Below are 23421 nucleotides of genomic sequence, written 5' to 3' on the forward strand. Positions count from 1 at the left end.
ACCAGGGCATGGTGCATTAGGGGATGGAGGTTTGGCCCACCTCTGACCTGGCAGAAAGGCGCCTGTAGGCGTGGGTATAAGCCAGAAGCCCCCTGCCAGCCAGGAGGTGGGGGCTATGTGGAGGTAGTGGGGAGTGGGTGTAGCTCTACTTAGAGTGACACTTGGCAGTTACTTGACACCCTGGAATGTTGGTGGGCGTGGCACTGGTAAAATGGTGGAGGAATAAGTGGGAAAAGCAGGGTTCAAGAATGAGCAGAAAAATTGGATTTTAGGTGTTTCTAGTACAGTTATGTCCTTCTATGTTCCATGGACAAGGGACCTAGCTGGGAGTTCTCCGCTTCACTGTTCATATCTGATCTGACCTCGTGCACTTCATGTGTGGTACTAAGTTCTAATGATACTGCTGCAAGTGGCACTCACAGGCATTCCTGGATGGGGTGATTGGACAGGTTTGCAGCCTTTCTAATCAAAGCACAGACCCAAAGCTGACAGCAGCAGGGTGAGGGTTCATATAGAAGCACTCACCAGATTGGACTAAATCACACTGGAAATTTCGAACCTCTTCCCCAAGCCTGCAGGAAGACCAGGCACACAGGAAGAGGTGAAGACATGTACTTTCCAGAGAGCCACCAGTCCCCACCCTCCCAACACCCATGCACCCCAACCACCTTCAGTGTGTTTAGCTTACTAGCCTGGGTTGGCATTTAATTGTCCCCTTTCCCTTTTTCTTTCAAGCCCTCATCTTAAATCCCTTCATTAGCTGGAGGAATAGGACATCTAGTGGGGATAACAAGGATTTCAACAGGGAAGAGAATTAGACTTGAAGGGGATTAAAATCTGGCATGTGTTGGGGGATGTCTCAAATAAGATGCAGATGCCCCAGAGCCATGCCCTCCCATGGGAGGAGGGAAACTGGGATTTTTCACTTGGCTTTTGGGTGGGGAGGGATGCTAATGACCCTGTCAGGTCCAGAGCACTGAATGGGTTCACAGACTTTCCAGCTAAAGCACAGACTCGGAGCTGGCAGCAGCTCAGGGAGGGTTCAGAAAGAATCACCCACTGGATTAGACCAAGTCTTACTGGGGATTTGACACCTCTTCCTCAAGCCTGCAAGAAGAGAAGACACAAAACAAAGACTCAGGGAAATAAACAAAACAAAGAGACAAGGAAGTCAGCATGAAGCAGCCCTTGCTCCTGCTGGCTCTTGCTCTGCTTTGGAGCTCTACAGCTTAGAGGCCCTGCAGCATGTGCGGGCCCCAGCGTCTGCTGCGAGATGCCCAAATGTTGCAAAGAGTGACAGCCAGAGCCCCCTGGAGACACTTGGCTGGGACTTCCCAAGCTGCAGATGGACCTAGAGATAGTGAAGGACTGACACCAAGCCAGATGAAGTGATTTCATGGGATGCCCCCCAAAATGAAGGGTCCCCAGGTTGAGGAGGTGGGCAACTAAGGGGTTGAAAGGGAAGCAGCCCACGGCTCAAACTCCAGGCAACCTAGAGCCTCCCAGTCCCACAATGGTGTCTTGAATCCAAACTCTGCCCTGGACTGAAAGTCCATATCTGGATGGGCCCAGGAGGAGCTCACTCTAGTCCGGGGCTATGCTATCCCATCAGGATCTTGTAACACAGGGTGTGTAAACAGAAGGCGAGCAGGGAGAAGGGGTCAGGAAAGAAAGGGCCCCCGGGGAGCAGCTCAGCCATGGTGCCACCGAGGCAGGACTAGAGGCATTGGGGATCAGTGAGTTGGGCTACGAGAGCTGTGATCCCACAGCTCTACCTTCCACAGATTTTCCACACAGAGGTCAGGGGGCACACATGCTTTATGGAGACGGGTGAGAGGGACCGTGAAACGGACAAAAACTGTGATGCAGGAGTGAGGGACGTGACATAGAAAATCTCCTTGCTCCACTGCCTCTTAGGCCTGGGAGAGGCTCAGCCCACCCTTGTTCATGCATGAGGGTCTTGGGAACCCCCAGAAATCTTCTATACCAAGCCTTCGCCATTTAGTGTCTTAAGTGGCCTTATGCTGACACCTGGCGGCCATTTCTAGGATTGCAGCGGCATAACCCAAAGGTCTTGGGCACCGCAATTTGGGGCACTCTGGAGGGGGACTCTGGGGGCAAATTTAGGACACCTCCCTACAGTGTCGGGGTGCCATGGGTTCTGCGCCTTTGTGTTTGGATCCGGGGCTCTTATCTGCTTCTGTCCTGGCATTACAGGACTGGGAGGGGGCGCTGAGGGAATTCCTCCCTTTGGGTGTCTCCTACCCCAGGGGGCTGTGGCCTGGTGAGCAGCCTAAAGCTTAAGGCCTAAGCCACAGGATAGGTCTGGAAACACCTTTCTGAAACATCCGTGTTGTTCTAAGAGAGGAAACTACTACAGTAGCATGAAAATAAGATCAGATCTATTACTGAGAGGCCCGGGGTAGAACGTTGGGATCGCCTTTCAGAGGCAGCGTCCCTGGGATGAGCCCAGATGGGCCGAATTTCGTTCTTAACTCGCGTCCCAGCCCCACCCTGCTCCACCTGGAAAGCGCAGATTTCCAAATCTGGCCCGAGCCTGACACCTTGTGGCCACGTGTGAGAATTACATCCACAACTTCAGAAAGCACCTTGCTTTCCAATAAATCGATATTGCCATGATGACCATGGCTACACGGCCGCTTTACTAAATCTTGGGAGTTGAGAGAAAAAGAGGAAGTAACTCACAACCTAGTCCTGAAAACACCAGATTGTGGCCCCGGAGCCCTACACCATCGAGGTACTGGAAGGCCAGGCTGCCTCTGCTGGGGAAGTGAGGCCGTCCCTCAAAGGCTATAGGGCCACAGCCCGAGGGGTTGGCAGGGCCGAGGGGCCCACTGTGCCACTCACACATCAGTGCTTGGAGGACGGATGGGCAGGAGGGGCCTGGGGGCTAACCCAGTTCACAGCCCCGCTCTGCCAACGACCTTGGACAGACCTGTTCACGCCTTCCCTCTCCCTTCCAACCTCACCGCTTCAGTGGGTGGGTCTGGGTAGCCACCTCTGGCACAAAATCAATGTTAACAGACGTTCAATTTTATCCTCTCCCTGACGTCCAGTGATATTTGCCCCTGCCTCCCCTACCCACGGGTGCCAAAACCTTTTTTGGTGGTCATACAGAAACACTGCCTAGTTGCACAGCAACTCTGCGGCAGGCCTAGGCAGCCTGGGAGATCTCTCTGCAAAGACTCCTCCACCTACTCCAGGAAAACTGACTGGCTGGCAGAGGTTGCAGTGAACCGAGATCGCGCCATTGGACTGGACGACAGAGCAAGACTCTCAAAACAAACAAACAAACAAACAAACAAACAAACAAAGAAACTTGCTGCCTGGGAGGACTCTGGGGTTTTCACAGCCTGTGGCTCATGAAGAGGAGGGAGGCTCCAGGAGCACATATTTCAGCACTGGGCCGGATCTGCATCCCTGGCAGCGGGCGCCCGATATGGACCCATCTTCAAGACCTCAGTGCCAGCAAGGCAGGAGACACCTCTTCCAGGAAGCCTCCCTGGCCCCACTCCCTGCTCATTTCTGCCTCCTCTGTTCTGAGCTCTGATGGTGCCGCTGAGGTTTCTCCCCGCCCTGGGCTTCCTTGGAAGCTGGGTTGGGGGTTGAAAGAGCTGCAAAGGCCCCTTCCCTATGGTGGGCCTCAGGACCACGGATGGCACCTGGGTGTCGCAGGCACCTCAGAGCCCCCCCTGCTGGTTTTTTTGTTTGTTTTGATTTTCTTTGTTTTTGTTTTTTCTTGGGATGGAGTTTCGCTCTCGTTGCCCAGGTTGGAGTGCAATGGCGCCATCTCGGTTCACCGCAACCTCTGCTTCCCAGGTTCAAGCGATTCTCCTGCCCCAGCCTCCTGAGTATCTGTGATTACAGGCACGTGCCACCACGCCCAGCTAATTTTATAGTTTTAGTAGAGATGGGGTTTCTCCCTGTTGGTCAGGCTGGTCTCAAACTCCTGACCTCAGGTGATCTGCCCGCCTCAGCCTCCCAAATTGCTGGGATTATAGGCACGAGCCACCGCACCCAGCCCCTCCTGCTTGTTTTACTCCAAGATGTGCAGAGGCCTCCGTATCCCAGCCCCGGGATCCTCCCTTGGGGAGCTGCTCCTCCCTAAAAGGTCCCTTCCACACATCCTGTTCGTGCCCGGTAGCCATGGGGACTGCCACTTCCCACGGAGGACATGTCAGCTTCCCCCTGCGGTGGTGCCCAGACATGAAACACACCCGCAGGGCTGTCCCCGTAATTTGAAGGCCCAGAAAGCAGCTCATGTGTGTACTGAAGCCAGAGGCACAGCTGCCCGAGGGCTGCCGCTCACAGACACCACTGAGCTACACCACCTGGCAGCCGAGGCAGGCAGGGGCTCCTTTGATTCCCTTCTGATAGATGAGGAAACCAAGGCCCAGAGATGCTAAGTGACTTTCCCAAGGCCACACAGCCACCAGCAGCAGAGCCAGGATGTCAACCCCGCCTGCCAGCTCTCACCCTTCAACCCCACACTGGCCCTGTGGACACTGAGGGCCTGTGGCTTCTTGACACCCACAGATCACAGTCCGTTGTAGACCTTGAGGCCACAGCTACCCCTTCTTCATTGTCAGGGCCAGCCCATGCCCAGCCAGGGGGAAGGACCCAGGTGCTGACTCTGTATGGGTCTCTGGCGAGGGCAGCATGGGCAGTGCTGGGCTGGGTCTGCGCCCCTGGCAGTGGGAGCCCAGCGTGGACTCATGCTTAAGGCTGCAGTGCTGGCAGGGTCTGGGACACCTCCTTCAGGAAGCCTCTCAGCTTGCTGGCTCCTGCCTGCTCTGTTCTGAGCTCTGGTGGTGCAGCTGGAGCTGGCATGGGGTGCCCCAGCCCTCCCTCTCTCCCCTAGTTCTCAGGCAACTCCTCCCCCTGCCTGGAGCCTGGCCGCCTGCTCCCGCCTTCCCCACAGCTGGGCCTAGGTTGGGAAGTGCCCATGGAGCATCTGCCCTGGGCCCACCGCCCGGGTGGCAAGGGAGGAAGCCCACCTTCCACTCGCCCCTGCCCCTGAAAGCTTTCCTTGCACCTTGGAGGTCAGGGCTTGGAGGGCCCAATGGAAGACCAAGCAGCCATCCCCGGAGTCGGGGTTTGGGAGCCTCATTGCCTCCACCATGGGGTCCCCAGGATCTCTTCCCAACCCCGTCCTCACCACCCACCCAGCCACCTGTATGTAATGGGCCCATGCCAGGGATCCTGTGCTCTAGAGAGGATCAGGGGATGCCCAAGGTCCCTCCGAAGCTGGGCAGCAGCAGGCCTGGATGTGGGCAGGTGGTGGCCCTATGGAGGCTGGGCTGGGGTGGGACCGAGCTTTGAAGAGAAGGTGGACTTTGAAGACAGAAGGGTGCGATTTGAGTCCCAGCATGAGCAGCCGCAAGTTGGCAGGGCCGTGGGGGGCTCTGGTTCTGTTTTCCAAAAACACAGATGGGCTGGGAAGGGGGTCAGAGAGAGGCCTGGGCGGAAAGTGGGGCCCGCGGCGCCCCCGAGGTTCTGATGACTCAGCAGCCTGGGCTGCAGGGGGCAGAGCCTCCCCGAAGCCTACAGGCCTGCAGACCCCCAGGGCTGGGCCTCCTCGAGGCCGGTCTCCATCCCTGGCCAGGGTGGGACTGGCTCTGGCGCAGCCCTCAGCAGCCCTGTGACACTGCCCAGGGGTCACAGCCACCTGGGTCTAGACATTCTCAGCCTCCCTGGGTGAGGAGAGCCTGGCAGGCACCACCTATCTTTCCCTCGGCCTGAGGGACCCCAACTCTGACATAGTCCTCGGTCCACGGGCACCCTGAGATCTCTGCTATCTCCCTGCCTTGGAAAGTGGGGACTGTGGGGTGACTTTTGGTACAGCCCCAAGCCAGCTTCTAGGGGCAGCCTCAGGGACACTGGGAGGCTTGGAGGCTGCCTCAGCAGTCCCTGGGGTCAAGGAGGATGTCACCCGACAGCAGCAGATGGGCAGGAAGTGGGGAGTCCAAGCGAGGTGGGGTGGGGACTGGGGCCACCTGGGAGCAGGGGAGTGAGCTGAGGACGCGGAGGAGCGGGTGGGAGGCCGGCAGGGAGCTTGGCGCCAGCACAGTGCGGCTGGGCCGCGAGAGGGACGATGGGGTACCGCCTCCGGCCGGCCCCACTTTCGAAGGAATCTGCCTTGCTGTTCCTGCGGCCCAGGCCAGAAACAATAGTGGGAGGAAGGGCGGAGGGTGCGGAGGCGGCACCCCAGCGTGTCATCTCCGCGTTCCCAGACCTTGTCTACCCCTGCCCCCAAACATTCTTTCCAGAGTGGACCTCCCTCTCCTCACGGCGCTGGCGGAGGGGAGCGTGGGAACACGCTAACCCTGAGAGGCCCGGACCCCAGTTCCAGGCCTTCCATGCCCCCAGGTCCCAGTCCCTGAAGCCCCCTCCTCACATGGGAACCAGGACTCGACCTTCCGACTGGAGTGGCTGAGGGATGGAGCCCCCTGGCCACCACTGGCCTCCAGCCTCAGTAGTCCCCAGGGGGGACCCTCAGCAAACCCACAGCCCGGTCCACCTCCAGCCACGGTGGGCTCAGCCATGACGAGGATGGGACGGAGTCCCCCGGTCTTCTCACCCTGGCTCTCTGTGATTGTAGGGCCCGCAGGTGGGGCTCAGAGTCTAGCCAGAGGTTTTCTCGGAATATTAGAGACCCAGGACGTTTGTCCCGGCCCTCTGAGAAACCCATGCCAGTGAGAAGCTGGCCTGAGGCTTGACTTGGGGGCCGAGACTGGACCTGAGCAGGCTGGGGGCCTCGGTGGACCCCCTCATCATCATCAGATGCCTCCTCTCATTCCTAAGCCCCACGCTCTTCAGAGTGCCCAGCAGGGACCCCAAAGCTCCCAAGAGTGTCCGGCAAGGCCCCCACAGGCCCCACAGGCCCCACAGCCCCTGGGAGTGCCCAGCAGGGGCAGAATGCAGCTGCTCAGACCCTGGGTGGCGGCCAGAGCCTGGACCCGTGGCTGGTGACTGAAGTGCATCAAAAGTGAGGCTCTGATGCCATCTGCTGGTCGCACCTGTGAATGGCGGCTCCTGGCCACAGTGCTGGGAGTGGAAAGGTGCCCATCCTGGAACAAGCTACCTCATAGCCTGGCTGGAGACAGACACTGGCCAATGTTCCACCCAAGTTCTGCCCAGGGCTACCTTTCCCAGCAGCTCAGGCTTAAATACCACCTGTCTTGGCCTCACTCTCTTCCCTGGGCTGGACCCCTGCTGGGCACCAGGACCTGAAGGGCAGGAGGGTACCCTCAGCACCCCTGAGTCCACTCTCATCCCCCCAGGGTCTGCTCAGGCCTGGAGACAGGGAGGACAGTAAATATTTGCTGCTGACAGGGGAAGGCAAACACTGCCCCAATGGCCAGGCAAAGGTGCCAGTTATCCATGCCAGGAGCAGACGTAATCCAGGGAGCCAGCCTGGAGGCAGCCACACCGCAGTGTGTCCTGGGTGGGTGGGGGCACGTGCCATGTGCCTGGTTCCAGGTTTCAGTCTCCGCTTAAGGAACGTGGTACAAGAGTTTCCTCCCTGCTCAGCACATGTGAAGGTGGGATGCCCAGACAGAAGGCTGTGTGCGGGATGGACTACAGGCTGCCCTCAGTCCTCCAGGAATGGGCAGAGGCTTCTAGGGGGGCCGGCAGGTTTGGGGAGCCTTGGGGAGCAGTTGCTTTGTGACTGAGGAGCAGTTAGATGCACCCAACGCCAGGGTGACCACCGGGGCTGGAGGCAGCTGAGTGCCCCTGCCAGCCCGGTGGGCGTGTGGAGCCCAGGTTCCAAGGCCAGGCACTGGACACTGAAGGGCTGTCTTTTAACTTCCCAGAAGGGGCGGAGCATAGGCAGCAGCCCAGCAGGTGTTGCAGAGCCAAGCTCTGTGGGCCTGACTCACATGGGGTGAGCTGGGGGCTCCGGGAGCATCCACACTTCCCAGCCAGGGCATCTGGGGACCGGTGCCCAAGGTGGTGCCTGACAGTAAACTGGGTCTGATGCTCTCTCTGCCACCTGGATCACCTTGGCCAGCTGCTTCTCACTGGGCCTGGGGGGATGGAGGGGTGATCCCTTGCCCTGGCTCTGGTCTCCCGTGTCCACCTTTTCTAGGACACAGTGTGGGAGGTTGGGGTCAAGGTGCTGGAGAAGACAGGCTTGGGGGACAGAGTCCTGGGTCTCAACAAGGTGAAAACTGGCCCCAGCTCTGGCCCAGGGCAGCTGAGGGTACCCATGGCTGCGTCTCTTTTGGGTGGGCAGCCTTCCCCTCTCCTGAGGCCTCAGGCCAGAAGTCCCCCAGGACAGAAGTCACAGAAAATTTGGCCCCTCAAAGGACACTCCTCAGCCCCTAGCACCAGCCAGTGCCAGCTGCTCTGCAAGTCCCGGAAGGCTGGGGTCTTGCCTTGTCCAGGAGTCCCTGGACACCCAAGGGCTCCTCCTGCTGCCTTCCACTCCAACACATGGTCCCCCACAGAGCACTGACCCTCCCTTCCCAGAACGGGTCTCTGCCCATCACTCCCTACGACCTTGTTGGCCATCAGGTTCGGCCAGGGCAACAGCTTGGCCAATGGCCAACTGGTGGGCAGCCTCCCAGCTGACCCACCAGCTCCTGCTCTGGCCCAGCCCCGCGCGAGCTCACATACCTCAGCTCCAGCAGGGCGCCCCTGTCTCTACCCGTGCGAGAGGGGCCGGCCGGGTGTTCCCATGGACGGCTGCTGCCGATCCCAGCCACCGCCTCCCTCCTCTTCCGGGGCCAGTGTCCGGCCGTCCACCCGCCTGCCCAGCCTTGGCCCCCACTCTGGAGGCGGGGCTAGCTGGGGGCTGTGACATCTCTGGGTGGAGGGGGCTGATGTGGTCATGGGGAAGGGGTGAACTCAGAGCTTTAGGGACAGGGCTGCCCCAGTGGCCAGGTCCCTAACAGGAGGGTGAGCTCCTGGCCTCGAGGCCCAAGCTGGCAGTGGTCTGCAGCCACAGCCCATGCCAGTCCCAGGCCCAGCCATCCCCAGCCCAGCCCTGGGTGGGGCTCTCAGGAAAGGTGCAGATTGGTTTGGCCTGGGCAGCAGGCAGGTTGGCCCAGCTACAGGGTAGCTAGGGTCACCCGCTGACCTCCCAGGCCACAGTAGGTCCAGGCAGCCCCTGGGTTCTCGTCTGCCCACTAGGTTGAATGCCCTGCAGAGCCACCCTGTGCTCAGGGGTGCTGAAGAAGAGGCTCCGTGTCAGGACCCCCAAGGACCTGGAGTCAGAATGACCTTATCACCAGGGCCCGTCAGCCCTTCTGGGTGAGCAGCAGGTCTGTAGCAAAGGAAGCCAGCCAAGCGGCCCTGCTTTCTGGGAGAGGGAGGGACCCTGGCCCTGGTCTCTGCCTCTCTGGCCCTGGTGGTTCCCTGGTGCTCTTGGGCTGCAATCCTTAGGGCCTTATGGCCAGGGTGCCCAAGGTGTGGGTTCTGAGGCCCTGCCCAGTGCTGCCATGGTCCCTGCACCTGCCCCAGCTCATGCTGCCATCTGACCTCTCCTGCTTCCTCCTTCCTCCTGAAGGGCACCAGTGGGTCCTTCAGGTGTCTGGCTGGGCCTGGGCTGGCATAGGCTGTGGCTGCAGACAGCTGCCAGCTTGGGCCTCGAGACCAGGGTATGTGACTGTCCTGGGGCTGCCCAGAGCTGGGGATAGTGGGTGGCACTTGGCAGCCTCTCCCCACCTTCCCAGCCCCCTGCCCTGCAGGACCCCCTCCCTCAGCCCAGCCTCCTCCCTCCACAGGGACTCCATCAGAAATAGCTCTAAAAATAGAACCTGGGAGGGCTAGGTGGGGGAAAATTGCTGGAATGTTCTCATTCCCTTTCCTGAACAAGGTCTCTGGGGACTCCAAGGGTCCAGAGCTACTGAACAAGAAGTCATTTTTCAGTGGCCCCACCACCCCTGGCCTCTCAGCGGCCCCCCCAGCTCTGATACTGGACCCTGAGCCACAGGGAGGGGGTAGCAGGCAGCCGACAGGCATCACTGCTTTGGGGAGAGCCACTGCATGCTGGGCCTGGCCAGCATTGGCACCTGTGGGCACCCAGAGAGCGTGGAGAGAGCTGGGAGGGGCTTACAACAGTGCCCGGAAGCGGGGCCTGTCCCAGGGCCCCCAAAACACACAGATGGCACAGCAGGGCTAGTTCAAGGGCTTTATTCGATCTCTCTTGGTGCAGGAGGTGGAGGGTGTGAGCCGCCTGCGGGCCGCATCTAGTTGCAGTAGTTCTCCAGCTGGTAGAGGGAGCAGATGCTGGTGCAGCACTGCTCCACGATGCCGCGCTTCTGCAGGGACCCCTCCAGTGCCAAGGGCTGCAGGCTGCCTGCGCCAGGGCCCCCGCCCAGCTCTACCTGCCCCACTGCCAGGGCGGGCCACGCAGAGCAGGTCCCGGAGCAGCAGCGAAGCAGAGGGACACAGGAGGACACAGTCAGGGAGAGACAGTGCCCACCTACCCACCAGCCCTAGGTCGCACTCCCACCCGTCTCCAGCCAAGCCGGGCCCAGGTTAGAGGGAGGGTCACCCACACTGGGTGTGGACCCACAGGCCCCAATGCCCACATGTCCTACCTCCTTCCCCCGCCCCAGGGTGGTGCCATAGTGGGAGCCTGAATGAGTGCCCCCGGTTCTTCTCCCCAGGGCCTGTCCCCAGCATCTTCCCCATCTCCTGACTACAGAGCTGCCATGAGGCCTGGCGACAGGGGTCTGGCCCACTCAGGCAGGCAGCGTGGGGCACCCTGTGACCCCAGGTCACCCAGGACTTGTACTCAACAAAACACTTGAATCTGTGGTCATCAAATGAGGGTGGAGAAACGGGCTGTGGGGCATTTGTTTGACGGGCAAGTGGAGGGAGGAACGTGCCCACCCTCTGATGTATCTTGGGACTCAGCTGCTGAAGCCAACACCGTACTCAAGCTGAGCTTCTGACTGGGCCACAGGGAGCCGGTCACTTTTAGGAGGTGACCAAGAGAACTTCATTTCTTTTTTAAAAAAGTACATCTGACCCCCTGCTGGGTGGCAGCCTCCTGCCCCCTTCTGTCCACGCTGGGTGGGAGCGCCAGGAGCAGGGGGTGGCTGGGGGCGGCCAGGGGCAGCGCTGGGCGGTGGGGCTCACCCTGCGGGTCCTCTGCCTCCCGGCGGGTCTTGGGCGTGTAGAAGAAGCCTCGCTCCCCGCACACCAGGTAGAGGGCTTCCACCAGGTGGGAGCCGCACAGGTGCTGGTTCACAAAGGCCGGGACCGGGTCAGGTCCCCAGAGGGCCAGCAGCGCCAGCAGAGGCAGGAGGCGCATCCACAGGGCCATGGCGGAAGGACAGTGACCTGGGAGACAGGCAGGCCTGAGGCCAGCTGAAGGCCAGGTGCCCTGCCCTGGGGCCCCTGGGTTCACCCTCAAACGCTTCAAGAGCCCAGCCATGTCCTCCCTGTTGCAGAGCTGGGGCCTGGGGTCCAGCCACCCTGGAACCCCCAAGTGGGGCAGCCCTGAGCCCACCTGACGCGAAGGCCCTTGGAACAGACCTGCTTGCTGGCCTCTTCTGATGCAGCCGTCCCGGAGGGTTGAGGGCTGCTGGGCTCCCACTGGCTTTATAGTCTCAGAGCCCATCTCCCCAGCCTGCCAACCCCTGCTGCCGGCCCATTAGGGCCTGGGGTGGGGGGGTTAGCAGATGGCTGGGGGCTGAGGCTGCAATTTCCAGATCATTTCCCTGGTGCTGGGTCTGTGGGAAGATCTTGGTCGTCAGCACCTCTTCCTCAGGGCCAGCGGGTCATTAGAGTCTTAACCAGGGGCCTGGTGGCCAGGCCTGTTCCCTGCTCGCAGCTGGGGGCAAATGTCTCCAGCAGAGCAAAGCCCTCCCCGGCCCACTTTCCACATTACACCAGGAGAGCTGGGGCTGCAGGGCAGGGCTCTTTGCACCACAGTCCCCAGACCCCCTGTCCTCGGGACCCCTGTTCTCAGTCCCTGGTTGCCCAAGATGCCCCCATGGATGGGCCAAGGTGGCGGGGATGGGGGAGTGAGGGAGGGTCCCCTCCCTGCCCAGTTCCCACCCGCCTTAGGACAGCAGCCCCAGGTGAGGCCCTCAGCTCCCCAGGGTGGCAGAAGGAGGGCACAACCCAGGGACCCGGGGACGAACAGTGAGTCCCCAGCAGGCCACCCGGACCTCATCTTCCATGTGATCTGGGGCTGGCGGCAGGACTCCACGGGCAGGTATAGGAGGCTGTGCGCCGGCCCAGCTCCATCCAGGCTCCCCAAGCACCCTCTCAGCCCCCACTCCTCTTCTGGGAGCCCCTGCCCATCTTCCCTCTCCTGGCCAGGCCCCACGATCCCATCACTCCCATAGTGTCATCTGGGCTGAGCCCCTGGGGTGCACCCCTCCGGCCCTCCCAGCCCCCCAGGACAGACACCTGGAGGCCCAGCCTGACCCATGGTGAGGGGGCATGGGCTCCGAGCCTTGCTGCCCGCAGCCCCTACCTGCCTCTTAGCACCACGGGCAGGATCAGGAGGTCCCAGCAGCAGGAGAGCGAGACCATGGGGGCAGGCAAGTTGGAGCATCGTGTGCGCTGGCCCCTCCCATCCCTATGTCCCACCCTGGCCTCAGCCTCGGAACCTCTCGAGGCCGCCCCGCACACACCCAGCCTTAGGCTCTCCTGCCCCGAGCAGGTTTGGTAGTGGGCACCAGCTGTCTGTAGGGCCCCTCCCTTCTGCCCTTTCCACCCCAAGCCATGCCACAGCAGGACATGCAGGGGCTGCCCCAGGACGCCACCGTGCTCTGAGGCCCAGCAGCGGGAGAAGACATGGGTGCCTCCTTAAGAGGGGTGTGTAAGGAGGGAGGCTGGATCGGGGGGACCCAGGTGGGAGGGCAGAGCCAGGGGTTGGCAGGGCTGGGGGCAGGCAAGGCAGGCACTTTCCCAGGGCGTCCTTGAGGCTCACAGCCCTTCAGAGACACCCCCAGGTGCAACTTCAGGGGCTGGGCACTGACAAGGTGTGTGAGGAACAGACTGCCAGGCTGGGAAGGACTGCCGTGCCCGGGAGGGCCTTCACGGATGAGTAGGAGTTTGCCCGGGTTGTTGGCCCTGGGAGCTGCAAGCCAGGATCCCAGCAGAGTGTGGTAGGGCAGCTGGAGGGAGGGAGAGGCCTTGAAGGCCAGCTGATGTCCCAGCCACTCTGCAGGATGCCCTGGGGCTGCTCTCTCCAAGGTAGGAAGGGGGTGCCCTGGCCGGTCACGGCTGGAGGGTGTTAGGTGCTCTCTCTGGAGGGCAACGTCCAGGCCCCTCGGGTAAGCCAGGGGCATCTTAGAGTCTGAAATCCAGTCCCCGCCTGCCTCGCTGGGGAGACAGGCCCAGACCATCTGCCTGGGCACCAGCTCAGCCGGACCCTCCCCATCAGTATGTGTGCTGGGGGCCACGCTGAGGCTCCCCCTTGGTTTGCAGAGCCTGCTGCGGGTGGGCGACGGCTTTGGGGCAGCTGTTCCTCCATCCCCGTTCCTCTCAAGGGCTGGGAGCCCCGTCAGCAGGGAGGGTTAGGCCTGCAGGCCCACCTCTGAGACCACCCCCAGCCAGCACGGTTGTGACCCTGCTCCCTGCCAGGCCTGAGAGAGGTCCTCCCACTGTCACCTGGCCCCCCACCCTGGGAGGGCACCCCACAGAGATGGGGCAGTTCAGCCAGGGTGCCCGAGCCTCTGGAGCTGCTGGGGGCTCAGCGCTGGGTGGGGCCTCAGGGTTAACAGGGAAACCAGGCCCGGAGGGGCCAGCTCCCTGGCCAGGGTGGCCAGCCATCTCCCAGAGGAGGAAGGAGGCCAGGGCGAAACCCCTGCGTGAGGCTGGGGCGGGGTGTGGGAGCCTGGGGATCCCAGGCCTGTCTCTGTGGCACAGACGTGGGGCCAGGCAACTGTAGAGACCACACTTTCTTTTATTGTGATGGCGACTGGGGCAGCAGACGGTGTCAGGGAAGGGTGGAGGGTAGCGCGGCAGCCCCCAGGACCCTGGGAGCCAGGACAGGACCTCACCACAGGCAGCACAACCTCACCACGGGCACACACAGCTGTTGCGCTGAGAAGCAGGTGCGGGGGCAGCGGGAGCCTGGCAGCAGGGAGGGCATGGGGGGCACCCGGGACCCAGCCCCTCACCAGGACCTGAGCTCCAGGACAGTGCAGGACCAGGGGAGGTTGGGAAGGGCCCTCGGGGGTGCCCTGCACCTAGCCAATGGCACTCAGCGCATGGGCCAGGGTGTCCAGCTCATCCTGGACACCCTCCAGGGAGCGCCGCACGGCCTGGGGGCTGTCCAGCACGTCGATGGCCAGGGTGTACGGGTCGAACTTCACGGAGAAGGGGCGCTGGATGCGTGAGGCATAGCTCCTGGGGAGGAGAGTGGCAGAGCCCTCATCAACTGGCAGGCAGAGTCTGCAGCCTCCAGGAGAGGGGAAGCCGGGGCCGCGCTTCCACCTTCACGGTGGCTCAGAGTTCCTAGGGCTTTTCTGAGCCACCTGGTCTCAGGCGGGACACTGAGGCCTCTTCCAGGACTGGGTGAGGGGGTTCATGGGGGAGATAGGCTAGGCGCCTTTTCCGCTAGAGACTCTGCCGGGCATCCCATCCCTCTCTGCACCTCCACTGGGCCTCCTCCTCCAGGAAGCCTTCCTTGACCATATCCCTAAGCCTGTGGGTGGAATTCAGCACTCGCACCCACTGGAAACATAGCCCCTGGTCTCAGTTTCCCCAGTGCACTACAGGAGGCTGGAGGGAAAATGATGAGACCTTTTATGAGGATGAGGCTAGTGGGCTTTGCTCCCCTCTCCTGACACTCTGGTCATTGCACCAAAGGCCCCCAGCCCTGGGGACCCCACTCTCGTCATGCCCCCCACCCTGACTCTGTCTATCCCCTCTGACTTCTCCCCATCCCAGGGCAGGGGGTTGGGACAGGTTCCACACGACCTCCTCACAAAACTCAGGCTCTGCCAGCACGTCCAAGACCAGCCTTGACCCGGCCACCCAGCAGCCCCCAGTCCTATAGGTCTGCCCCTCCCCAGACGCTGGGGTCCTTCTCACGGACGGGGTCCCTGCTGTGTGGGGGCTGCTGCAACCGGGGGTCGGTGTTCTTATCTGTGACCTGGGCTCACAGGCCCAGCCCTGCTCAAGGCCAGAAGGAAGGCCCGGCTGGCCCAGTTTGGGGGCACTGTGGGGGGCTTGCCCTAGGAGCCTAGCCCACCTGAGCTTGTCCTTGGCGTCGCTGAAGCTCTCAGACACAAAGTAGACTGACTGGTACGTCTGGTCTTGGTAGGGCTGCACGGCCGCTGCTTCAGGGTCGAAGGCTCGAATCTCGGGCTCCTCAGACAGGCAGTGCTGGCAGGAGGCCGGCCAATGACATCACTGACTCCACTGCACCCAGGTCCCCGAGGGAACCAGGGTACCACAACCTGACGCTGGGGGGGTTCCTGGGGCAGAGTCGCCCCCACCTCTCCCGCCAGGCCTCCCGAGGCCTGGGATAGTGTGGGGTGAGGACTGGGTAGAGACAAACCTTCTCCCAAACAGAGCCTGAGTCCTGGAGGCCCAGGCCTGTTTCCTCCCGCTGGGAGCCTGTCCTCTCCCTGCACTGTCCCCCAGCCCTGTCCCTCTGCTGGGGGCTGCAGCAAGGAGAGGGTCTTACCAGGAGCTCCCCATAGGAGGACAGCAGCCCGGCGCCATAGGCCTTCACCTCCCCGTTCTGTTTGCACAGCCCAAACTCCACGGTGAACCAGTACAGCTGTGGGGAAGGCAGGCAGCATCAGCCCTGAGACCGCTGCCGCCACCTGGCAGCCCCTGGTCACCTGTGACCAGGACACCACCCCCGGGGAGCCCAGGCCAGGCCGCAGGCGAGTCAGGGTGAGGGTCACGATTCCTGGGTGGAAGCAGAGGCCTCAGCCTGGACGGCAGGAGGGCGAAGCCTGGATTCGGACCCCTAAGCCCACACCCCGGGCCCTGCATGGAGGGGTCAACCCACCGTGGACAGCTTCTCAATTTCTTCATCCGAGGCCCCCAGGGATGCCAGGCCGATGTCCTGTGGAGTGGGGAGGAGGATGAAGGGTGGGGTGGGGCAGCCCTGGGCAGTGCTCGAGGTGGGGGCGCCAGGAGTGTCTGCAACCCCTCCAGGGGTCTCTGGGACACTTCCGGGGCGGCAGAGACCTTCCCTGGCGACCTCCACTGGATCCGCACCTCCACTGGGCCTCCTCCTCCAGGCAGCCCTCCTTGACCATATCCCTAAGCCCGTGGGCGCCATTCCCAGGTAGCCAGCAGGTGGCAGCACAGGCCGCGGGAGGCTCCGCTCCAGCCCCGCCCTCTGCCGCGCGACCCTCGGGATGCTGAGCCCCCATGGCGGGGCCCAGGAGCAGGCCGCACACTTCACCCACCCGCACATCGACCCCCGCCCCCGGCGCCTGGCCAGCCCCTGGGCGACCCGACTCGCTCGAGGCCGCGGCGTACCTGGGAGAACTGCGCGAAAGTGCGGTCAGCCAGCATGGGCACGTGCCCCAGCAGCTCGTGGCAGCAGTCCCTGCGCGTGGGAGGGAGAGGGGGGCTGAGGGGCCGCGCGCCGCACCCCCCACCCTCGGGCTGGCGGCCGGGGCGCGCACTCACGGCTCAGGGGAGTGCATGGGCGAGGACGCGTGCCGGATATACTGGGTGCACTGGAACACGCGGAAGGCCAGGCTGGCCAGGAAGTCCCGGGCGGACAGCAGGCCAGCCACAGGCCGCAGCTGGAAGCCCGTGCGCTCTGCAAGGGGCCACTCTGGTCACTGCCAAGCCAGGACGGGCTGGAACCGCGCTGGGCTGGGGCGCGTGGCTGACTGTCCCCGGCCCCACCCCGCTCCGCGCCCCTCCCGTCTGGGCCCACCCTTCAGGAAGCGGGAGACATCCTCCAGCTGGGGAATGTTGTCCTCCCGGTAGCCGCTGAAGCGCTCCAGCAGAGCGAAGGCCTCCAGGTGCTCCCCGCAGGCGTGCGTGGCGTAGAGGCCCTTCAGCGTGGTGTAGACCTCCTTCCTGCGGGCAGCGGGGCTCAGGGCCCTCCAAGCCCACCCCAGTGCCGGAACCCCCCTCCCTGAAGCCCCTCCTGAGCTGTGGGTGCTTCTGCCTGCCTGAACCCCTCCCAACGCACGCCTCTTGGGGACCCGTGAAGACCCAGGCCCCTGGGGAGGGCTTTTGCTGGTGGCTTTGGGGAATCCCAGGGGCTGGGGGGCGGTGAGGGGTGGTCCCTCAGCATACTGGGGATGGCCCGACAGGATGGGTAGCCTCTTCCTCCCAACCCAACATTCTGATCCCTGGAGGTCCCTCTTCTTCCTGGCCTTAGTCTGTCCTGCTGTGCCGAGGTCCCTGGAGGCGGCCCCCACACACCAGGATTCCAGGAGGCATCCCCCGGGCTCCTCCCCAGTCCCTCGCCAGCTAGCTGCACGGGGTCTCACCAGGTGGCAATCTCCTCGTCGGTGTACTCCACACGGGGAATCGGGTCGCCGCTGGGGAGGGGGCCAGTGGTCAGCAGGTCCCCTCGGGGAGTGGGAAGGGCAGGAGGGAGGGAGGGAGCCTCTCTGGGCACAGGTCCACACCTGCCTTGTGCAGCGAGGCCTTTGGGTTGGAGGATGGACAGGAGGGTGCACCCCGGCTGACTGTGCCGTTAGCCGGCTGTGCGGCCTCGGCTTGTTGCTCTAGCCCCCACCGGGCCTCAGTTTCCCCCCTGGGATTTGGGGACATGGAAAGCCCTGGAGCAGAGCTGCCTGGCAGGAGGCAATGATGCTGTGACAAGATGGGTCCTCCCCTTTGTCCTTCCCTCCTGCCCCCCAGGTCCACCGTGAGCCTGCAGGACGGAATCTGGGTCCCGAGCGCAGGGGCCCCTCACTGCCTGTACTGGAAGGCGATCTCAGCAATCAGCTTCCTGCGCTGGCGGTACACCTGGTCCGAGAAGCCCTGAGGGCAGAGGGGTGCACAGGTCAGGAGGCGGTGCTCGGGTTGGGGGCACAGGCCACGGGGGCTCCCGAAGCCGACAGACTCCTGTCCAGGGTTGGGATAAGGGTAGGGGATGTGATCAGGGGCAGGAGGCCTGAGTGGGGGGCACACCACTCACCGGGTGGTCCAAGTCCAGGTCAGGGTCAAACTTGGTGACCAGGTGATGACACTTGTCCAGCTCTGACACTTTTCTTGGGAACCAAGGGACTTTATGGGGGATGGAGGAAGAGGTCTTGGTGAGCTTGGAGGCATGGGGCCACGTCACCCACCTTGAAGCAGCCTCCCCTACAAGACTTCCACGGGGCAGAGGCAGCAGGGGCTGTGATAGCTGCGGGGGGATTCTGGAGGTGGCCCCAGGCCCAGACACTGATGTGTAGCAAAACGGGGGGCAAAGTGGAGCCCACAGAGAGGGAACCAGTCCACCACCACGTGGTCACTGTAGGGTCCCCCTGCAGGAGCCCCTGCACCCCAGCGTCTCAAGGTCATTTGGCGGCACTCAAGGACAGAAAACCGCCTCACCCTTGGGCTCCGCGGGGCTGCGCACGTCCTCTGACACCTGGCGCACACCACTGAGCAGGGCGGCCAGGTCCCCTCGGGGCACCTCGAGGCGCACAAAGTACTCCAGGTGGGGACCCCCAGCTTGCAGCCTCTGGGTGGGCCGGGTCTCTAGGTGGTGGATTTTGGCTTCAAACGTCTTAGGGAGCAAAAGCAGGAAGAGAGAGAGAAGGAGAGACAGAGATGGAGAGAGGGTGAGGAGGAGGGGAGGAGGAGGCACATCTGGCCGGCTGGCCAGGCCCTGCCCTTGACTTTTATTCTAGCAGCACACAGATCCCGTTCTTCCAGGCTCAGGTCAGCTGTCAGCCACCAGACCAGGGTTTGCCACTGGCAAATTGGGTTTTGTGTCATGCACCTAACCAGGATTTGTCACCGCTTGAGGCTTGACCTGCTTCTGGGCGGCTCTGTCTGTGTGTTCCAAGGCCGTGCCACACTGTCCAGCTCCTCAGCCACTGGTCAGAAGGTGCCCCCAACCCTGGTGGCCTCATCCAGGTTTGTAGGATGGGCCCTGAGTCTCAATGGCCCCTGAGTATCCAGGACACTGGCCGGAAGGGTCCACTCCACCCCCACCTCCGTTGCCCAGCAACAAGGGCGATGGGTTGCAGTGGCCCTCGGGCTCTGCGGAGCTGGGCCGGGGGAGTCTGGCTTTAATGTCATTTGGGAGCTTCTTCCGGGAGCCGGGTCACCTGCCCCCCTGGGCACAGTGGGGCCGGAGTGACTAATGCAATCAGTGATCACCTCAGTCGCTGTGCTGGGCGGGAGGGAGAGGGCACACCGTCCTACCCCTGCCTCCTGTGCTGCCCTGCTGGGAGCCCCCCATGTGTGAAATGGATGAGGGGGATCCAGGGGATGGGCAAGGCAGGAGGCACAGTGGAGGCTTGGTGGCTTCAGCCCTAGGGCTGGGCTCAGGATCTCTCAAAAACACAGGGGTGTAGCTAGATGCCATGGGGGCTAAGCCGAGGCCTGAGACTCCCCCGCTGCATCCTGTGCCGGCCTCAGGGGCCTGGGTAGCTGCACCTCTGCTATAAAGGGGCCAGGAACTCACCCCACACAGCCCCGCCCGCAGGTGAACTTGCCCCAGGGACACAAAGGCCACTGGCTCACCTCAAATACCTTCACAGCTCGGGACAGCGCTGAGGGCTTGGTGGCCCTCGGGGAGAAGAGCAGGTTTAGCACCGCCTTCCCCTCCTTTTCCTCAAAGGCCACGGCCTCCAGGGGGTCCCCAGGCTCCGAGGGGGCTGCAGCAGCTGCTGCTGCCACCGCTGCCTCCCGCTCCTTGCGGGCGTCCTCGATGAGGCTCTGCCGTCGCCCAATGAACCGCGGGGACTGTGGGGACAGGGGTCACCCATGCCTCCTCCACCTGCTGAGACCCAGGGACCCCCACCCAGAGCTGATCCCACAGTTGGGTGGCGCTGATATCACACAGGCCGGGCATGAGAGCACATTGTTGAGCGCCTACTGTGTGCCTGCTGGGGCAGATGCTAGCCGAGGTGCCTGCAGGCACTGCACACCCTTCCCGATGGGGGCAGCCCAGCCAGAAGCGGTGGGGATGGGGGGAGGAGTAGGGGCTGGGAGGGTGCTCGCCTGCTCCTCGCTCTGTGGGGAACAGACAGACAGAGACGCTGTGTCACCCGTCCCCAGGCCAGGCACTAACTGGATTAGTGATGGGAAGAGGGCGATGTCTTGGACGATGGCATTGGCTGCCGGGGAGGGAACGGCAGCTCAGGAAGGAGCTGCCCCCACAGGGCCCTAGTGAACAAACCCCCTACCCTCCTGGCTCCCGCACAGGGGCCCTTTCTCACAGACCATCAGGACGCCTGTCCTCGGGCCCTTCCCCTCTGTGCCACCCCCCAGGTGCCCACTCCTGGCTGCCTTGTCATCCCTCTGCCCTTTGTCATAGCTCTGGGTGCAGGTGTCTCTCCCTGGGATCAGCACCTCCGACCCCTCGATCCCAGAGCCGTCCCAGGCCTGGACAGAAGGAGACTTGGCAGACATGAGGGGCTCATCTCTTGGAGCTGAACTCCTAAGAAGGCTCTGGGCCCCTTGTAAGAGAAGAATCAGCTTCACCCTGGTCTTCTAGGGTCATGGAACACGAAGGGGAGCAGCAGAAGCCCCTCCTGGAGTTGCCTCTTACCCTTAGGGCGGGGGTGTAGGATGCAGCTAGGGCTGCAGTTCCAGGCCACAGAGAGCCCGTGAGGCTGGGCCTGGGTCCCCCTGGGGAGGGCCTGGTGGGGAGCCTAGTGGGGGAGGGCGGGGGAGGGCACCCCGCGTCCCTGAGAAGGTACCTGGAAATGACACTGCTACAACTCACACCACGTTTCAGTCGAGGTCCATAAATAAAAATCCATTTTAAATGTGCCAGGGACACCATGGTTCTGTGTGCCCATGGAGGCACTGAAAACCCTTCCTGCAGTCTGAGAAGCTCCTGATGATCCAGCCTGGCTGGCACAGCCCCCTGTACACACAGCTTCCAAGTACGGGCCACAGGGAACACAGACTCCATGTGAATGAATGAATGAATGAGGGAAATAAGGGAGGAACAGGCCAATGGGAATCGCCCCAGAGCCCAGATACTCTTTGACTCTGGACTTGCCCCCTATTTGCCCAGGACCCCCCACCATGAGCTGCTGCTAGAGCCCAGGAAGGGCCTTGGGGCTGCCTCCTGGAGCAGGCATGCTGGTTGGGGTGCTGACCGGGGCAGCTGGGGCAGAGGGAGGCAGGGGCAGGTGGAAGTAGGGTGGGGGCTGTGTGCAGCAGCCAGGGACCTCTGGTCATGTGGGATTTTTTGGATGGATTTGTTTCCACGTTCCCATCATTAAGATTCAAGATGAAAGAAGACACAGGGACCCACACAACTCCCGAGGGAGGTCGGCCTAAGAGGGGCACACACAGGGACAAGCATCACCTTACCCTCCCCCAACAGGGACTCAAACACCAGGCACAGGGGATGCCGCCATGCCCAGGACTCCACACCCACACCGGGTCCCAGGGGTCTGCATGGATCCTGAGCCTGGGGTTGCCGGCCAGGCTGGGGAGTAGCAGAGGCAGCTGGCACCAGCTCTGGGCTCCAGTCCACTGCAGCCGCCGGGCACCTACCTGCCCTCTTACCATGATGGCCTCTGCCTGCTTGGCATCCAGCTCAGACACAGCCCTGCGGAAGCCCTTGGCCTGTGGTGTGGTGGCGTCGGGGGTGGGCATGGCTCAGTGTGGAGGTCCGGGCCCCGTCTCCACAGCCCTGGCCCAGCAGCCTCTTATAAGCTGAGCTGACGTCAAAGCCCCTCTGGGTCCCCCACCTTCCCCTCCTTACATCCCCCACCCCTGCCTGCTGTGCCTGATGGAGGCGGGGGTGAGTGACGAGGGAGGGAGGGAGGCACAGGAGAAAGGGCTCGTCCGTGGAATCTAATTGCCTTCACTCCCTAGCCCTGTCTGAATCATCCTCAGCCTGCGGGCTTGCGGGGACCAGGGGCTCGTGCTCTGCGGGGGACTGAGACAGCCAGGGTCCCCTTGGCCCCACACCCCTCAAGGGAGCACACAGGGAGGGGCTCTCTGGCAACCCAGGGGCATACTTTTAATGAACACCAGACCCTCGTGGCAGATGGACCCAGAAAGCCCCCAGATGGGGAATCCAGCCTCCAGCCCTGGACGTCAGGAGGCAATTTGTTTGCTTCTCCCGAAGACTCCAGGCCGTGTGTCTCGTCGATGTGTTTCCTAGGAGTGCCATCTGCCTGCAGCCCCCAGGCCCTGCAGGTGTGGTCATTGCAGAGGCTCCCCAGGCTTGCCCCGTGGGGTCCAGAATGTCCCAGGAGGGCCCACCCGTCCAGTGTGGAGGACCCTGGGAGGCTGCAGGAGACATCCCCAAGGAGATGCCATGCGTTTCCAAATGACTCCCACCTCCTGCATTGCAGCCCCCACCAGGGTGGCCACGGCAACCAGGGCCAGGATGGCATGCCACGGACGGCTTCCACTCACCCCACCCAGCCCCTCTGTGACCCACTGCTAGCCTCCTGGCTTCCCTCGGAGGTCCTGTGGCCCCTTCTTTGAAGAGCACGCACGTCCCTCAGTGCTGAGGGCCCCGATACCCTTTGCCTTGGAGAGACCTTTGCAGTTTCTCCTCTACCCCACCGGGCCTGAGGGTGAGGGTGATCCTGGGGTGACCTGAGAACTCCCTTGAGGACAACCTAGAGCCTCCCCCGAGTTCCGTGTCCACCCCACAGTCCTCAGGCACCCGCACCCAGCCCATGCCCACTGGCACCTCCTGCTCCCAGCCGCTGCCCCGATCCAGCGAGTGATGCCCCTGCCCAGGGTGGCTTCTGGTCGAAGGGGAGGCCGCCTCACCGCTCTGGGGTCAGCAGAGATGGCCAGAGCCCACCTTGACAGCGGTGGAGTGTAGAGAGGGAAGGACGTGGCCCCAGAGTGCATGGCCCGAGGCTGAACGCTGCCACCGCTGTCCCTCCTGGAGGGGAACCGTTTCCGACAGTCATGGGGCTTCCTGTGTCTGCTGGGCTTTCTGGTGTTGGCAGCCCAAGGTGGCACACTGGGCCCAGCAGGAAGCAGAAGCCCTGGACGCTCCCTGACTTCTTGAAGGTGTTCCCTGGCTGGTCACTGTGGCACCCAGAGCTGGCATCTCTTAGGGCTCACTCTGCTCCTGTCAGCTGTGGGATGCCCCCCGTCCCCATTCTCTCTTCAATGATAGCCCCTGGGACCTTTCCTAAAACTGCTTCAGCCATGGCATCCCTGTTCCACACCCCTCGGCGGCTCCTCGCTGTCCTCTGCAGGCTGAGTGCTCAGTCAGAGCAAAGGGGAGACCCCCGACCCTTCCCACTTCCTGCCCCAGAAGGATTTGGGGCTCCGTGATCCCCAGTTCACAGTGTCATTCCTCAGCCACCTCTATCCAAGTGAACTCCTGTGCAT

The 23421-nt window shown here is 62.6% G+C and overlaps 2 protein-coding genes across 5 annotated transcripts; both read right to left on the reverse strand.

Moving 5' to 3' along the window:
• Window positions 1-10145: 10145 nt before the first annotated feature.
• INS (insulin) lies at window positions 10146-13759 on the reverse strand. 2 transcript variants are annotated; one of them, XM_008004634.3, is made up of 3 exons: window positions 11515-13759; window positions 11116-11319; window positions 10146-10363 (listed from the first exon to the last, which is right to left on the reverse strand). In XM_008004634.3, the coding sequence occupies exons 1-3, from the start codon at window positions 11597-11599 to the stop codon at window positions 10218-10220; spliced, it is 435 nt and encodes a 144-aa protein (XP_008002825.1). In that variant the 5' UTR covers window positions 11600-13759; the 3' UTR covers window positions 10146-10217. The 2 variants fall into 2 exon arrangements, with proteins under 2 accessions (XP_008002825.1, XP_008002752.1); XM_008004561.3 differs by having other exon boundaries at window positions 11116-13759.
• A 123-nt stretch (window positions 13760-13882) lies between these two features.
• Window positions 13883-21753, reverse strand: TH (tyrosine hydroxylase). 3 transcript variants are annotated; one of them, XM_073006504.1, is made up of 14 exons: window positions 21603-21753; window positions 20645-20724; window positions 19615-19836; window positions 18475-18649; window positions 18074-18162; window positions 17849-17916; window positions 17418-17468; window positions 16853-16998; window positions 16597-16732; window positions 16444-16513; window positions 15965-16021; window positions 15632-15727; window positions 15194-15327; window positions 13883-14346 (listed from the first exon to the last, which is right to left on the reverse strand). In XM_073006504.1, exons 1-14 carry the CDS (start codon window positions 21706-21708, stop codon window positions 14187-14189), a joined length of 1590 nt encoding a protein of 529 aa, XP_072862605.1. In that variant the 5' UTR covers window positions 21709-21753; the 3' UTR covers window positions 13883-14186. The 3 variants fall into 3 exon arrangements, with proteins under 3 accessions (XP_072862605.1, XP_008002524.1, XP_008002581.1); XM_008004333.3 differs by lacking the exon at window positions 20645-20724 and having other exon boundaries at window positions 21607-21752; XM_008004390.3 differs by lacking the exon at window positions 20645-20724 and having other exon boundaries at window positions 21619-21750.
• Window positions 21754-23421: the final 1668 nt, after the last annotated feature.

The sequence above is a fragment of the Chlorocebus sabaeus genome, chromosome 1 (assembly GCF_047675955.1).
Source record: "Chlorocebus sabaeus isolate Y175 chromosome 1, mChlSab1.0.hap1, whole genome shotgun sequence".
Classification (NCBI taxonomy): domain Eukaryota; kingdom Metazoa; phylum Chordata; class Mammalia; order Primates; family Cercopithecidae; genus Chlorocebus; species Chlorocebus sabaeus.